The sequence below is a fragment of the Canis lupus genome, chromosome 26 (genome assembly GCF_003254725.2).
Source record: "Canis lupus dingo isolate Sandy chromosome 26, ASM325472v2, whole genome shotgun sequence".
Classification (NCBI taxonomy): domain Eukaryota; kingdom Metazoa; phylum Chordata; class Mammalia; order Carnivora; family Canidae; genus Canis; species Canis lupus.
The window spans coordinates 9750069-9765891 of NC_064268.1; the positions used below are offsets into that span (position 1 = coordinate 9750069).

The 15823-nt window shown below is 42.4% G+C and overlaps 2 protein-coding genes and 1 long non-coding RNA gene across 7 annotated transcripts in view; 2 read left to right on the forward strand and 1 right to left on the reverse strand.

The window, feature by feature from the left end:
- MAPKAPK5 (MAPK activated protein kinase 5) overlaps nt 1-692 on the forward strand; it is a 38984-nt gene extending 38292 nt beyond the window's left edge. For all 4 annotated transcript variants that reach the window (XM_049101817.1, XM_049101818.1, XM_049101819.1 and 1 more), the window contains one exon: nt 246-692. In XM_049101817.1, coding sequence (XP_048957774.1) covers nt 246-340 — 95 coding nt within the window. In that variant the 3' untranslated portion in view covers nt 341-692. The remainder of the gene's footprint in view (nt 1-245) is intronic.
- Nucleotides 693-4268: 3576 nt separating this feature from the next.
- LOC112676561 (disintegrin and metalloproteinase domain-containing protein 1a-like) overlaps nt 4269-15823 on the forward strand; it is a 29813-nt gene continuing 18258 nt past the window's right edge. The window contains exons 1-2 of one of the 2 annotated variants that reach the window (XM_049101815.1): nt 4269-6884; nt 10934-11014. In XM_049101815.1, coding sequence (XP_048957772.1) covers nt 4644-6884; nt 10934-10999 — 2307 coding nt within the window. In that variant the 5' untranslated portion in view covers nt 4269-4643 and the 3' untranslated portion in view covers nt 11000-11014. Of the gene's footprint in view, nt 6885-10933; nt 11015-15823 lie in introns of those variants that run through there. The other variant, XM_049101816.1, reaches the window with a different exon arrangement.
- The window catches only part of LOC125753724 (uncharacterized), a 34757-nt gene continuing 26511 nt past the window's right edge, over nt 7578-15823 (reverse strand). The window contains exons 2-3 of the long non-coding RNA XR_007406178.1: nt 9929-10067; nt 7578-8892 (exon numbers count right to left, since the gene is read on the reverse strand). This is a non-coding gene — a long non-coding RNA (uncharacterized LOC125753724). The remainder of the gene's footprint in view (nt 8893-9928; nt 10068-15823) is intronic.

Genomic DNA, 15823 nt, shown 5'->3' on the forward strand with positions numbered 1-15823 from the left:
AAGTGAGGCTAGAGAGTGAGCGGAGTATTATGGGACGACGGGGGTTAGTCCTACATTAGCTGCACAGGTGTATCTAGATGTCTGGCTCTTTCACTTGTTGAGTTTCAGAGTTCAGATAAACTGTGTGCTGCAAATTCAATCCTGCAGATCCCCTGTCATACATCACATGATTCCGTTATTGGGTTCTTGTCAAGAATCTCCCTTCCAAACATTTGGAGACTGACTTTTTCTTTTTTGCATTTCAGGTCGTGGATTCACAGATAAAGTCGATAGACTAAAACTGGCAGAAATTGTGAAGCAGGTGATAGAAGAACAAACCATGTCCCATGAATCCCAATAATGACAGCTTCAGACTTTGTTTTTTTTAACAATTTGAAAAATTATTCTTTAATGTATAAAGTAATTTTTATGTAAATTAATAAATCATAATTTCATTTCCACATTACTTAAAGACACTGTATAGATTTAGATACAGGACTTACTCATAGTATAGTTCATTTGTTTTTAAGAAAAGCTCAGTTCTTAGAGATACACTATTACTCTAGGACTGTTTTCTCATATGTTTGTAAGATGACAGATGGTATTGTCAAACAAGATTGTTTTATTTGTAATAAAATGTACAAAAACCATTTGCCAGTGGTAGACAAAGGACTGACTATACTGACCTGTCTGTTAGTAAACAGTTGAACCAAGTACTGTGGAATCTGGTTTCACTTGCCCTGTGTATTTGCTTTCTGCACTATTGGTAGATTACCTCTGGTGCCAAAAAACTTCTGTGGATCCATACTGCAGACTGCCTGCTGAAATCCACAGGATACAAATTCCCATAATGGAAGAGACAGGGAGATGAGCCCTCATTTCTCTTGTTCCTAATTATTTTGGGCAAAGTGGTAGCATTTCTTTTTTGTCATATCTTTTAAAAGGTATTGGTGTGTTTCTTAAACCTAATGGGATTTTGAGTTTGTTCTTTTCATGCAGAACCAGAGCTTCATTCCATTCATCTGAGGTCCCGCTCAGTCCTCTCCCCTTCCCTGCAGCCCCACCAAGCTCTGTTGCTTCTTCTTCTTCTTCTTCTTTTTTTTTTTTTTCTTTTTCTCTGTTCTCCTGGCTCTATTTATTGGATGATTTTTCTGAGAAAGTTACATATCATGTAAACTGGACTTTTGGGTTAGCATCTAAGGTGGTCTAGTTTTTTTCTCTCAGAGCTTCCCTTGTACTGTCAAATGTTTTGGCTTGCATTTTACATTGACATCCTGGGCTACATTTATTTTGATCAGTACCCTTCATTTTCAGGAAGGGTGGTTTTGGCCCAGAGATTAGCTGTTTGAATGGAAAACAAGCCTGGATGCTTTTTAAAAGTTTTCTGTTGTGCACATGGGCTTCCATAAACCATTTTTATTTACTTATTTATTGTAGCAGTTTTTGGTGGGTACCTGCGTTGGTAAATAGAAGGGCTAGCAGGCAAATTTCCAATTTACAGAGCAGAGGAAGATGATCTGTTGACACAGTTCTTCACTTTCATCCTGTCACATTCTCTTCAATCAAAATTGATCTCACAGAGCTCACTTTGTAACTCCTCCACTTTATTCGGCATGTCTTCAGGATGACATTTGGTTAGTATGCCCCATATGTATGTGACTGGATGTGTGGGATAAAAATACAAAGTATCTTGTAAGAATTAACTTACTACATTGAATAATAAATATTTTTTGAGGTAAGGCTTCCTAATCTTAGGTGATGAATTACTTATAAATAGATACCCTGTATATTATGCTGAGTGAAATAAGTCAGTCGGAGAAGGACAAACATTATATGGTCTCATTCATTTGGAGAATATAAAAAATAGTGAAAGGGAATAAAGGGAAAAGGAGAAAAAATAAGTGGGAAATATCAGAAAGGGAGACAGAATATGAAAGACTCCTAACTCTGGGAAACGAACTAGGGGTGGTGGAAGGGGAGGTGAGCGGGGGGTGGGGGTGACTGGGTGACAGGCACTGAAGTGAGCACTTGATGAGATGAGCACTGGGTGTTACTCTATATGCTGGCAAATTGAACACCAATAAAAATAAATTTATTAAATAAATAAATAAATAAATAAAATATTGGCTAACTAAAATCTATGAAACCTGAGTAAGCTTCTGGAATAAAAATCATTAATGGAAAAAAAAATAGATACCCTGTAAAGAGAATTCAGTAGTTGTTTTTTTTTTTTAAAGATTTTATTTATTTATTTGAGAGAGTGTACAAACAGGGAGGAGCAGAGGAAGAGGGACACCAGACTCTGTGCTGAGCATGGAGTCCAAGGGGCTGGATGGATCCCATGATCCCGAGATCATGACCTGAGCAGAAATCAAGAGTCAGATGCTTAACCAACTAAGCTATGCAGATGCCCCAGTTTTCAGCTTTTCAAAGCTAAAAATAGATATGTAATTTTTTAGGGGCACCTAGCTAGCTCAGTTGGTAGAGCTTGTGACTTGATCTCAGGTTATGAGTTTGAGCCCTATGATCGGCATAGAGCTTACTTAAGAAATTTTAATTTTTTAAAAAATTAAAAAGATAGCTTTTTAAAAAGAGCTTATAAGGATGCCTGGGTGGCTTAGCGGTTGAGTCTGCTTTCGGCTCAGCGCGTGATCCCAGTATCTGGTATTGAGTCCCTCGTCGGGTTCCCTGAAGGGAGCCTGCTTTTCCTTCTGCCTATGTCTCTGCCTCTCTCTCTGTCTCTCTCTGTGTGTCTCTCATGAATAAATAAATAAATCTTTTTTAAAAAATAAAAAGCTTATATTCATGTGAGAAAGAACAAATAGAAGGAATTATTGGTTAAAGAACTCAGATGTTCTAAATCACATCTTGTGTGTGAATCAAGCAATGTGTTTCAATTTGAGAATTGGAAAATTGGATATACTTAGTTATAATTATATTTTTATTTATTTAAAAAATAGAAGTGTTCTTTCATTTCTGATTATTTTATCCTACAAAATGACAACCTAATTTGCCCTGCCTGTTTGGTTAAAATAAGGGAAATATCTTAAATCTGTGATAATTTCCAAATTATTTAATTGTAAGAGGCCTTCTCTCATATAAAATATGAGAAGAAATTCAGCTAAAAATCATTTTACCTTTTTTGCTATACACTTTTTTATATTATTTTTTATTGGAGTTCGATTTGCCAACATATAACACCCAGTGCTCATCCTGTCAAGTTGCTATACATTTTAAAAATGGACTTGTGATATGACAGTACAAATTTTTTGCCAGATGCTAAAGATTAAGTTTTTAAATCTGTATTAGGAATTAATATTACTGAGTTGATCTGCTCTCTTGCTCATATCTAAAATCTTATGGTACTGTACCATTCCCTTTTTTTGTTTTGTTTTAAGATTTATTTATTTGAGAGAGCAAGCACAAGTGCAGGGAGGGGCAGGAGAGAAAGAGAATCTCAAGCAGACTCCTCACTGAGCATGGAGCCTCACAGAGGGCTTGGTCTTACAACTCTGAGATCATGACTTGAGCCAAAACCAGGAGTCAGGATGCCCAATGGACTGAGCTACCCAGGTAACCCCGTACCATTACTTTTTGAATTAGATAGGATATATCCCCATTTTTGAGTGTTACTTGCAGTTACAACCCTTTTTAAAAAAGGTTTTGTATTGTAAATATTTGACTTGATAAAATATTTTCATGAAGGATAAAAGATGTACAGTTTTATTTTAATTCATCATAGAATGTACAGGAGAACAACTGCAAGGAATGTGGATAGTGCTTTTTTTCCCTTTTGAAAGTACTGGTAAATATGTCAGGAAATTGACACAAACCCAAACCCAAGGACTTACACAGACATTACATTTCAATTTTAGTTATAAGAGTGAAGAAATCTACAAAAATTCTTACACAGTCCATTTTTTATTTTCTTGATGGAATGGTAAAAAGATAGCTAGTTAATCAGTTTGTTTTTATGTTGGGGCAGTTGGGAGGAATTGAATGTTGGTCATGATCACTTGTATACTTCCATGGTAAAACTAAGCTCATTTCATTTATCACTTAATATGTTAATTAGTAAAACTTCAAGTAGGGAAGAATTATGTTTATATTCAGACACCATGCAAAGTGTTTAAACATCTGTTATGAACAAAGGCTGAAAAAGGAGGGTTGAGCTGCAAACAATGTCCTGAATACTACGGATATGAGGAAAGGAAGCAGTGGATACAGAGAACTTTGTCCTGCTTAGAGATCCCCAAAGAATCCCTGTCCCCTCCCCCTACCTCCTGCCAGAATGTTGGGTTTCAAAGAATGAGCAGATTAACGGATATCAGGTGTAGTGTGGCCTGGGCTGAGAATAAGGATAATTTGCCTGGGTTATAGTACTGTCTGAATCATTACAGTCCACCTATGTGGCATAACGGTGAAGATAAAGGGAACTTACCCAAGGAACATTAGAGCTTCTGCTGTTGGAAGGAAGTCATATTGTAAGGGAACTACCAAAGGCCAAGAGCGAATAGAAATAGAGCCCCGAAGCCTGTATTACTCAAGCTGCGCAGCAGTCACCCCTTAGGGAGCCAGCCAATATCCGGGGCTAGTGCCTGAGTCTCAGCATGTCAAGAACTGTTGCCTTGAGACCTAGGCCACGCAGCATCAACTGATTCACAATGGCCATATCTATGGCAGTTTCTTTGAGACACTCTGCCTCTATACTGCCTTCACTATGGAAAAACCAAGGGGCCTTGAAAGAGGGTAAGATAAAGTTTCAGACTTGGGCTCAGCAAAAGAGGGACTTCAGGCTGGGACCAGTGCCACAATTGTCCTCTGTCAGGTTGGGGATTTTGTTGCTGTTGGTACTGATTTTCTTGCCAAGCTTGTACTGTGACCCTGGATCTGTATATTACTCTTCTTATGAAACAGTCATCCCCAAGAGTCTGACAGCCAAGGGAAGGGAAGACCCAGGGGAAAAGGCATCCTATGTACTATTAATGCAGGGCCAGAAACAGGTGATTCACCTGAAGGTGAAGAGAGACTATTTTGTGAGTAACTTTCCAGTCTTCAGCTACCACAATGGTGTCCTGGGGCAAGAAATGCCTTTCATCTCGCATGACTGTCACTATGAAGGCTACATAGAAGGAGTCCCAGGTTCTTTTGTTTCTCTCAACACCTGTTCGGGCCTCAGGGGCATCCTGATTAGGGAGGGAAAACCCTATGGCATTGAGCCCATGGACACTTCAAAACGGTTTGAACATGTGCTGTACACCATGGCACACCAAGCTCGAGTCTCCTGTAATGTCACTTCCAAAGGCAGCCAAGTGGTGTCCACCAGCCGGCAACAAGGGAGCAGGGAGCCTCGCAGTCTACAGGCACCGTCCTCCTTTTGGTCACACACCAAGTACGTGGAGATGTTTGTCGTGGTCAACCACCAGCGGTTCCAAATGTGGGGCAGTAACGTCAATGAGACAGTCCAGAGAGTAATGGACATCACCGCTCTGGCCAACATCTTCACTAGGGGAATAAACACAGAGGTGGTGTTGGCTGGAATGGAGATCTGGACCGAGGGGGACCTCATAGAAGTCCCAGCGGACTTGCGAGTTACACTCAGGAATTTCAATAGCTGGAGACAGGAGAAGCTGTTCCATCGTGTGGAGCACGATGTTGCCCACATGATCGTTGGACATCATCCTGAAGGGGATGCGGGGCAGGCATTTCTCAATGGTGCCTGTTCGGGAGGCTTTGCAACAGCCGTTGAATCCTTCCATCATGAAGATGTCCTCCTGTTTGCAGCGCTCATGGTCCATGAGCTCGGGCACAACTTGGGTATTCAGCACGACCACTCAGCCTGCATTTGTAAAGATAAACACTTTTGCCTCATGCATGAAAATATCACTAAGGAAAGTGGCTTCAGCAACTGCAGCTCTGACTACTTCTACAAGTTCCTCCGGGAGCATAAAGGGGCCTGCCTATTTAACAAGCCTCGGCCCAAAGGTCGCCTGCGTAGGCAAGCCACATGTGGAAATGGTGTGTTGGACTACAACGAGGAATGTGACTGTGGACCTGACTGTGGTAATAACCTTTGCTGTGACCAAACATGTCGGTTGAAGGAGCAGGCACAGTGTAATGATGGACTATGCTGTTTTAATTGCCAGTTCAGACATAAAGGATTCATGTGTCGTTCTGCTTTGGGAGAGTGTGACCTCCCAGAGTATTGTGATGGTTCTTCTGGTAAATGCCCCACAGACCTCTATAAGCAAGATGGTACACTGTGTGATATAATTCACTATTGCTTTAGAGGCCGGTGTAAGAACCCTGATATTCAGTGCATGGATATATATGGTTCCCCTGCAGTGTCTGCTCCAGAAGACTGTTATATTTCTATGAACAGTAAAGGTAACCGGTTTGGGAACTGTGGCTTTGGGGCCTCACCTAGGTCAAAATATGTTAAGTGCTTTGATGAGAATATATTTTGTGGGAAACTTGTTTGTACAAATATTAGACGGATACCAGTAATCAAACCCTATCATACACTGATCCAGGTCCCTTATGAAAAAGACTTCTGCTGGAGCATGGATGCCTATAACATCAGTGATATCCCTGACGATGGAGATGTGCACACTGGCACTCTCTGTGCCCCACACAAAGTCTGCATGAATTACTCTTGCACTGATCATGTCGTGCTCAAGTACGACTGTGAACCAAAAGAAATGTGTAATGGGAGAGGAGTTTGCAACAATTTAAAGCACTGCCATTGTGAGGCTGGCTATGCCCCACCTGACTGCAAAGCTCCAGGAAATGGTGGTAGTGTGGACAGTGGTCCCCCCAGCAAATCACCTAATAATGAAAATCTAAGTGCAGGAGGAATTGCCATTCCTACTAAACGTACAAGTGAAATGAAGATTCTTGGCAAGGTAATTTTCATACTCCCCGCATTTCTTTTACTATTATTGTTGATTTTAATATTTTTCATTAGCCTTAGGGCTGGAATTGAGTCAATAGAGACTCCAGGGGGATCCTCAGAGGTGACCTCAGAGACCACAACGACTACTGAGGCAACAGAGTTCCTAACACAGGACTTAGGAAAGAACGTTGCAAATGTTTCAGAGATGGGTCCAGAGAAGGAGCCACAGGAAGCCCAACCACCAGAGGAGCCCTCCCCACCGCAGGAGGAGCTGTTTCCACAGGAGGTGCCCCCACCCCAGGAGGCCCCCCAACCACAGGATGCACCCAAACCACAGGAGACCCCCAAACCAAAGGAAGCCTCACCCCCAGAGGCCTCTGCAACCCTGGACACCCCACCCCCAGACGCCCCTCCACCCCCGGACTCCCCTCTACCCCCCGACACCTCTCCACCCCCGGACATCCCTCCACCCCCCAAGGCCCCACTGCCTGAAGTCCCAGGAGAGCCTGTACCATAGAGGTAGCAGGTGAAGGACAGGAAAAATCAAAGGCAGAAGAATAGTGGAGGAAGAAGCTAAATACATAAAATACGTCACGCACTGAATGGGAATGAGAGGCTCATAGAGGCAAAGGTGAAGTGAGAATTGATGGCTCCAGTGGCTCTAACTGGACTATATAGTTTAGAGAAACATAGTAATCTGGGAGGAGGGAATCTAGCTTTCAATATTTATATTAGCAATTTGGTTATACATTGATACATGAAATCATAAAAATATTGTGTAGCTTTTCCCATTTCCTGAAACCATTTTATTTAAGCTCTTCTCATGAATCATTGCTATAAATATCTTGCGTCACTTGGGTCAATTTCTGAGCTAAAATTATTTTTCAGGGCATACCATCTTCCATCTACATTGTTTGACACAATTATTGTACCTATATTATTACTATCCTGAGATTATTCAACCAAGTCACATAAATGCATTATTTTAGGAACATTATCTTTTGAGTACTCTAATTTGCCATGACAGTTTCTATTCATGAAATAGAGGTAAGTTGAAATAAATAAAAGACAATGTTTGGATGAAGCATCACTTCAGTTCTGATGCAGCTTAGTAATTGGGGATTTTTCTATATTGAGGCTCACTGGAACAGGCTGCAGCTGAATCAGGGATCCAGCTGTATGGGGTAGTCTGGGCAACAGAGGCCAGGGGACATATACACAGTGTTGAATTCATGTTTGACTTTTGTTTATTCTCTTGATTTCTTAATTTCTATATTAAAGGTGATATTTACTCACTGGTAAACCATGGGAAACTCTCAAATTATAGGTAACACATAAAATTGGTAAATCTATGTAGAGAGATCATAAAGCATATATAACAATAAGAATCCCATTCTATCCAAGACACTGTGCTAAACACTTCACATTTGTTGTCTTAATTTTATCCTCCCATCTGTCCTCTGAGACCTCCATCTTCTAAAAGAGGAAACAGACCCCAAAGAGTTCTGCTCTAGAGTTAGCAACAGGTGTCTTGCCCAATGTACAACTGAATCTACATTCCCCACTGCTTCATGAGCCCTTCCTTCAAAAAAAAAAAAAAAAAAAGTGACAAGTGACTTTAAAGACAATCGATATGTCCTTTATGTGCCCACAACATGGCTTCTTCCTCAGTGACTCTGAGGAAACTAAAGCCATACCAGACGGGTGCTTGATCACTATCGTGAACCCACCAGACTGTGTACTTGTTACCAATGAAAGTGCCTTTCCCCCTATTACATCCTGACGTCATGGAGTGTCAGGTTTTATCTTATTCAGCTCTGAGGTCCCAGCTCACTGTAGGTGCTCAGTAAATGTTGACCAAGTGAAGGACTTTAAAATAGGAGGGTAACTTCTATGAATGCCACTTGCCAAAACCTTGCTCGGGTGCAGTGTTGCTTCAGGTTGAGAGTTCTGAGTCTCAGGGAAGTTCCTGAGCATCAGTCCCTGATGATACACTTGCTGAGTCCCTCTTCTAATGCCTGACACACATGCGCAGAAGAGAACAGAAAAAAAAATTCCGTTAAGACGTGATTTCTGCCTTCAAGAAGCTTATGTTAATTACTTTTGCTGGAACAAAACTAAACTTCAGGGCAAAATCCAAACTCAGGACTTCGTTATGTAAGATTCCAGGTCATGGGATTCGCTGCTAACCAAATCTCAGCGTGTTTTGTGCCAGAAGATCAGGATGCATGGTGAAAAGACACCATTAGTTGGTAGTCAGCCGAGAGTTGTGACGACAAGGGTGAAACTGAGTAAGTGAAGGTCTCCACTTGTAAACTTACACATGTGATTTGGGACTTTTTGAAAAAGATGTGGAGGATTTCTGCTGAGAAGCACTTCAGTGGAGAGCAGGAGGGGTTACTTTCCTAACTGCACATGTGATGGTGACTATGGTAAGAGTTAAAGAGCATCACATATTTTTACTAGCTTCTCAAGCATAAGGGAATCATGATTTAGATAGGGGGTAATTATGCTTAGCTAATTTAATGGTGTTCTTTAAAGACCAAAAGTCAGATAGATAATTGGGAAACTATCAGTAAAACCTATTTAAAACTCCACAACATGAATACTTGGGTGGCTCAGTCAGTTAAGCATCTGCCCTCGGCTCAGGTCATGATCTTGGGTCCTGGGATCCCAGCCCCTGGTTGAACTCCCTGCTCAGCGAGGAGTCTGCTTCTTTTTTTTTTTTAATTTTTTAAATTTATTTATGATAGTCACAGAGAGAGAGAGAGAGAGAGGCAAAGACACAGGCAGAGGGAGAAGCAGGCTCCATGCACCGGGAGCCCGACGTGGGATTCGATCCCGGGTCTCCAGGATCGCGCCCTGGGCCAAAGGCAGGCGCTAAACCGCTGCGCCACCCAGGGATCCCCTCTGCTTCTCTGTCTTCCTCTGCCTCCACCCCTACGCTACCCGCACTTACCCCCCCCCCATTAGTGAATGTAATATTTTTTTTTTTTTAGTAAATGGAATCTTAAAAAAAAAAAAACCCAAACCAAAAAACTTCACAATATTTACATCAAACTTTAGAAAAATTTAGCAAATATGCAAGTTGTAAGTTGAATGAACTTTGTTTTTTAGTTGCTGTCCTATGACTGCAAGATGAGGTTGAAGGCAGGAAACAAAGGTCAGGACAGGCTATTTGAATGAAGTTCCTCTGAAAAAGAGATAGAAAATTGGACGTATTTATAAACTGTCAGATGAATCTATTTTTTAAAGATTTTATTGATTTATTTGAGAGAGAGAGGAAGGAGAGAGAGCACAAGAGGGGGAGTGGCAGAGGGAGAGGTAAAAGCAGGCTCCCTGTTGAGCAGGAAACCTGATGCGGGGCCCAATCCCAGGACCCTGAGATCATGACTTGAGCCAAAGGCAGATGCTCAACCGACTGAGCCACCCAGCCACCCGTGTCAGGTAAATCTTAAAATATGTGGAAACCCTAAATCTCAGGGATTGAAGGCTGAAGTTCTTTAGCATATGCTATGGCAGGGAGGAGACCAATTTTAGTGTGGGCACAAGAAGGGAGGTAGGGTACCTTGGGTTCCAGGTTCAGCGTTCTGCATTTTGTGTGACTGCTTCTACAAAGCACACTCTTGCCTGATCCTCCGCCCCCCACCCCATTATGTTTGGGGTATTCTGAGGCGTTCTTGCTTCCATGTTCCAATAACCTGTGTGGGTAGTCACTAATGACCCAGCCAGCTGCACCTAAGAGATTCTGACAGTGACTCCTTGCCGTCCTTTGCCCCCCCTTCCCTGAGTGGCTATTGTCCTCTCTCTGCTCCCTAAGGCTGGTGGAGACCGAGGCCCTTCCCTTAGTTTCCCAAAGCACAGCCAAGTCCAGGCTCTAGATTTTTATCCAGGTTTAGAGGGAACAAAGGGAAACTACAGTGTGGAAAATAATGTATTTGGGTGCGGCCAATATTAAAGTTCTTGGAGTCCAGACGTCTTGCCCCTCCCTCGGAGACTTGGACAGGTCCTCTCTTTCTTTGGACGTCCCCAACGTGACATCTTTCCTTGTCCATGCAGGAGTACTTTGGGAATGTCCTCAAAACTTGGAGCCAAACACCAACCTCCCTTCTGGGGCTCAGTTGAAGGAAAGTAAAAGATTTATGTTAAACACAGGTGACATATCAACCTCATAGGGGTGCAGTTCTGCACTAAATAAAGTTTTGCACTCATCACCAAAACTTTTTTTTATCTGCAAAATTTCTTGACACCATGTTAAAAATTAAAATGAAAACTTAATGGTATTTACAAACTTCAGAATTTTAGTGTTTCCTTTGGGCAAATATGCTCACTGAAATGTTTTCTCAAAACCAAGAGCAGACTTCCTTCAAGAATGTTTGCAAAGTGCTGACTCTTTAAAATTACTATTCCCCCTGCTTCTGGACATAAGGCTTTAAAACTTCTTGGACCAGGGAAGAATGGGGGGAGAAAAAGGTCCAATACCACTTTCGTTATTTAATATAATTATGGCAGTCTTACATGAGGAGGTCATGTGTAAGGACATGTATGAGGACCAAGAAGGCATTGGATTAGTTTGTGAAGCAGAAAGCCATGGGTGAGTCTTCCCACAGTTAGAAAACAATTTTCCAAATACTTACAAAGGAAACATCGGAGGCGGAATTATGACCAAGTGTTTGCAAACAAATGCCTGTTTTACTGCTGGAAACTACCTAACCGGGCTCTCTAGTGACCTTCCTGAGGTTCTCCAGACACCGACTGTGTCACCACAGCCTGGAGTTCAGGAACGTCCACTGCTCTCTCGTTATCTAGGGTAGTAAACCTGGTGAGGCATTAAAGGGCTCTGACAACTGGGTCCTCCTGTCCACTTCCAGCCATTATCTCCTATGACTTTTTTTTTTTTTAATTTTTTTTTTATTTATTTATGATAGTCACAGAGAGAGAGAGAGGCAGAGACACAGGCAGAGGGAGAAGCAGCTCCATGCACCGGGAGCCTGACGTGGGATTCGATCCCGGGTCTCCAGGATCGCGCCCTGGGCCAAAGGTAGGCGCCAAACCGCTGCGCCAACCAGGGATCCCTCTCCTATGACTTTTGAAAACAAGCATGTCCTCATTTCTCCTATTCGTATGTCTGACAGGGAGGACCTGTGTTCTCGCTATATGCCATGGCCACTTGTCTCTCTGGGCTTTTGATTCTATCAAATGACCTTACTCTTCCCTATGCTCACTTGGTTCAACCTTCCCAGCTCCAGCGAGGCTCTTGAAATTGCTCCAGCATACCTTTCTCTACTTTTTTGAAGGACACATGGGTTCTCTTTGAGAATACTCACGGAAAGAACCTATAGGGCAGTCAGTCTGAAACAGGCCATCAGGGGATTGTTTTCTACAGAACAAGGGAGCATCCATCATCCTTGTCCTTGACTGAAATGACTGGGTGATGGGCACTGAGGAGGGCACTTGATTTGATGGGATGAGCACTGGGTGTTATACTCTATGTTGGCAAACCGAACTTCTACATATATATATATATATATATATATATATATATATATATATATATTCAATGTTGTATATATATATTTAAAAAAAAGAAATCTCCAGTTAGTACGTTGAAAGTGAGAAATGTGTGTACCCACGCAACATGTTCTCAGAACCTCAAAGTCTGAAGGTACTCATGCTTTGGTGGAGAAATGGAAAGAAAGCTTCTCAAAACACATGAGGAATGAGCTGCGAAGCCACAACCTTTCTTCTGTAATGCATTTTCGGTCACCTACTAATCACGAACTAGGTGTGAGTGCAAACAGTTTCCCATGAAAAAGGGAAATAAAAAAAGGCACAGTGTCAGTGCCAGGGGATGGGAGAGAAGGCTCTCCCTCATGCTTATCCACCTAAAGCCCTCCTTTACTTCCCCAGGTAAGGTAGGTCATCAGGAAACTATGGAAATGCAAACAAAGATGCCAAATAAAGCAAAGGCTACCAATTAATCCTATGCTTTGGAAAAATGACAATGGATCCCAACTTTGAGGTAACTGATGTGTCATGGTTTAAGGGAAGCCTACAGACAGGAATCTCTTTATAAAACTGTTGCAACAAAATGATGCCAGTACATTAGATCCCCCAGCTATTCAGGGGAACTCTATTGCAGAATTTACATTTTTATGTAACAATGTGTATATATATATATATATATATATATATATATATATATATGAAACACTTGGTTTTATTCACAATTTTTTCCAAAACAGATACAATTTTTAATCATCTTTATTGTCACGTTAGCTGTTTTTATGACCAATGTCAATGTCTAGTAGTGTTTTACAAAACAATTAAAGCGTAAGAGAAAACAATCGGCTACCTTTCCTAAACACTGTGAGAGCTCTTTTCTTCTCCTTGGATGATGCTAAGAGCGTGAATGCTGTGTAAGCTTGGAGTCTTGTGTTCTGATAGCCTAAAAAATCCAGCCAGAAGGATTTTCTGAGAGCAAACAACCTTATTTAAAAGAAGAAAGTCACCTTTCTTCTGATTGAGGGGGCTTTCATATTCCCTGTCTCTAAATCCCAGGCGTTACTTTCTGGCTCATTGGTCTTAGACATCGAACTTCACTTCCTTGGGCCTAGGTTTCTGCTTCAGTAAGATGGCCACGCGAAGGACGCCCCTCACATAGTGGGTTGAGAGATTAAGTTAGGTAATGCCTGTGCTCGTATCAGGTGCACTGCTTGGCTTACAGCGGGTGCCCACATAAACACTGAGAAGATCTAAAGTCACCTGTGTCTATGGATGTCAGATTGTATGAATTCTACGTTGTTCAGCAATGGTAAGATCTATCACTACCTAGTCGTAATACTGAATTTCCTTCATACCAATGGCATTCTGGCCTATCATACACATGGGCATTTGCAAACATGTTTCTACTTCCCCTACTAAATTGAAAATCTCTGGGGGGTGAGGAGGAGTAAGATTTGATTGATGTGGCAATCACTGCCTCGGGTCCAGTTACGGGTAAGACTGGTAAGGGCTTTATTCTCTTCCTTAGAGCCCCTCTCAAGACCATGGTGGCATTGAAAGCAACGCTGCTGTTTGGGTCCTAAGTCAAGATTCTAGTTTCCTCCCTCTTCTGACTGTACCTTTAATCCTGAACGTGCAAATGGCTCAGGAGAGGTCAATTTGCACATTTGAGGCTTACTGCCCAACCTTGATGCCTTTTTACAGAGTCTAATTTGACTATGAAGCTGACACATGTCACCTTGTCTCATTCACTCACTCATTGATGCATTCATTCATTCCACCACTATTGAGTCCTTACCTATGAACTATTGAACTAGTAGTAGGGACATGGTAGAAAATAAGACAAAGCCTCTGATCCCATGAAAGTTAAAAAAAAAATCACAAACCTGGCAGAAACAAAAAGATAACTGTATGATGTGCCAGGTTGTAATATGTGTGTGATGGAACAGAATGGAGCAAGAAAGGGGAACAAGAGTGATGTTAGGGTGGAGTGCTATTTGAAGGCCATGGTCAGAGAAGAGGAAGAGCAGACCAGGGAGAGGGAAGTCTAAGTGGAAAAGTCCTGACACGGGAACATGCTTGGCAATGTCTGAAGAACAGCCAAGAGGTCAGCATCATCTGGACAGAGTGGGCATCGTGTGTAGCAGTTGAGGGCTGTGAGTGGAGACAGGTCACATGAAGACTTGGTAAGGATCGTAAAGGAATTATGTTTCTATTTCAGTGGAGATGGGAAACACGGGAGGGCTTTAGCAAAGGAGTGACCAGAGCTGAGAAGTACTGAAGGATCACTCCATCTGCTACATGATCAATGAACAGGCAGGGGTAGGGCGATGGGCCATTGCATAAATAGAGAATCCTTAGAGACCTTGTGATCTGTCAAGTGGGAGATGTTGGAAGCATTCAGGAGGGTGGCTGAAGTGGTAGTGGTGAGAAGAAGCTAGATTCTGGGTACACTGTGAGGTAGAGCTCAAAGGGTTTGCTGACAGAGCAGATGTAGAGTGTGAGAGAAAGGCGGCAAAGAAGGATGACTCCAGTGGCTCTGCCCTGAGCAACTGCAAGGACAGAACTACCATTTACTGAGGTGCAGATGAGTGTGGAAAGAGCAGGCGTTGGACATGGTTAGTTTGAGATGCCTGTTAAACACCTATGTGGGCATGCTGGCTAGGCAGCAAGTTGACTGAGTCTGGAATTCAGGAGAGAAGTCAGCCACAGATGTCTATTTGAGAGTTGCCAGTCTGGAGATGATATCCAAGCCACGGGATCGGTTGACACTGCCTAGGGAGCAGAGTGAGCAGCTAGAGAAAGGAACAGATCTGAGGGCTGGGTGAGGATGTAGCTCCAGGGTGTTTCACGTGTAAGTGTTGATAAGATTGAGGGCTCAGGAAAGAAGTGGGAGAAGGAGTGGCTGGTATGGTATCACCAAGAGAGTGTTGTCCTGAAAACCAAGAAAGGAAAGTGTTTCTAGAAGAGCGTTACACTACAGACTCAGTCCCAACAGCAAATTCTCTTGGCTCTACTTTCAACACATACCCAGGCTGTGACCTCTTATCTCCACTGCCCCCAACCCCCCACTGTCCAGCACACTGCCAGCCAACATCAACTCCCTCTTCTCTTCGCCAACCACAAAAGTCTCTAACTGGTCTCTCTGCTTCCACCCTGGCTCTCCCAACAGCCTATTTTCCACCCAGCAGGCAGAGTGATTATTTTAAAAGGTAAGTCAGAACATACTGATCATCTTTTAAGTGCTGCCAATAGGTCCACGGTGAGGACTGAGTTTTGATCATTTGATTTGACAACAGAGACATATCCATTGGTATCCTGGAGCAGAGCAGTCTGGATGGATGGGTGGGAATGAAAGCTTATTCTACTGGCATCAAAAGGTAAAGGATGAGTCAAGCAAACATCTCTGAGGGTGTTCAGTGTCATCAGTATTCAGAAAAATAC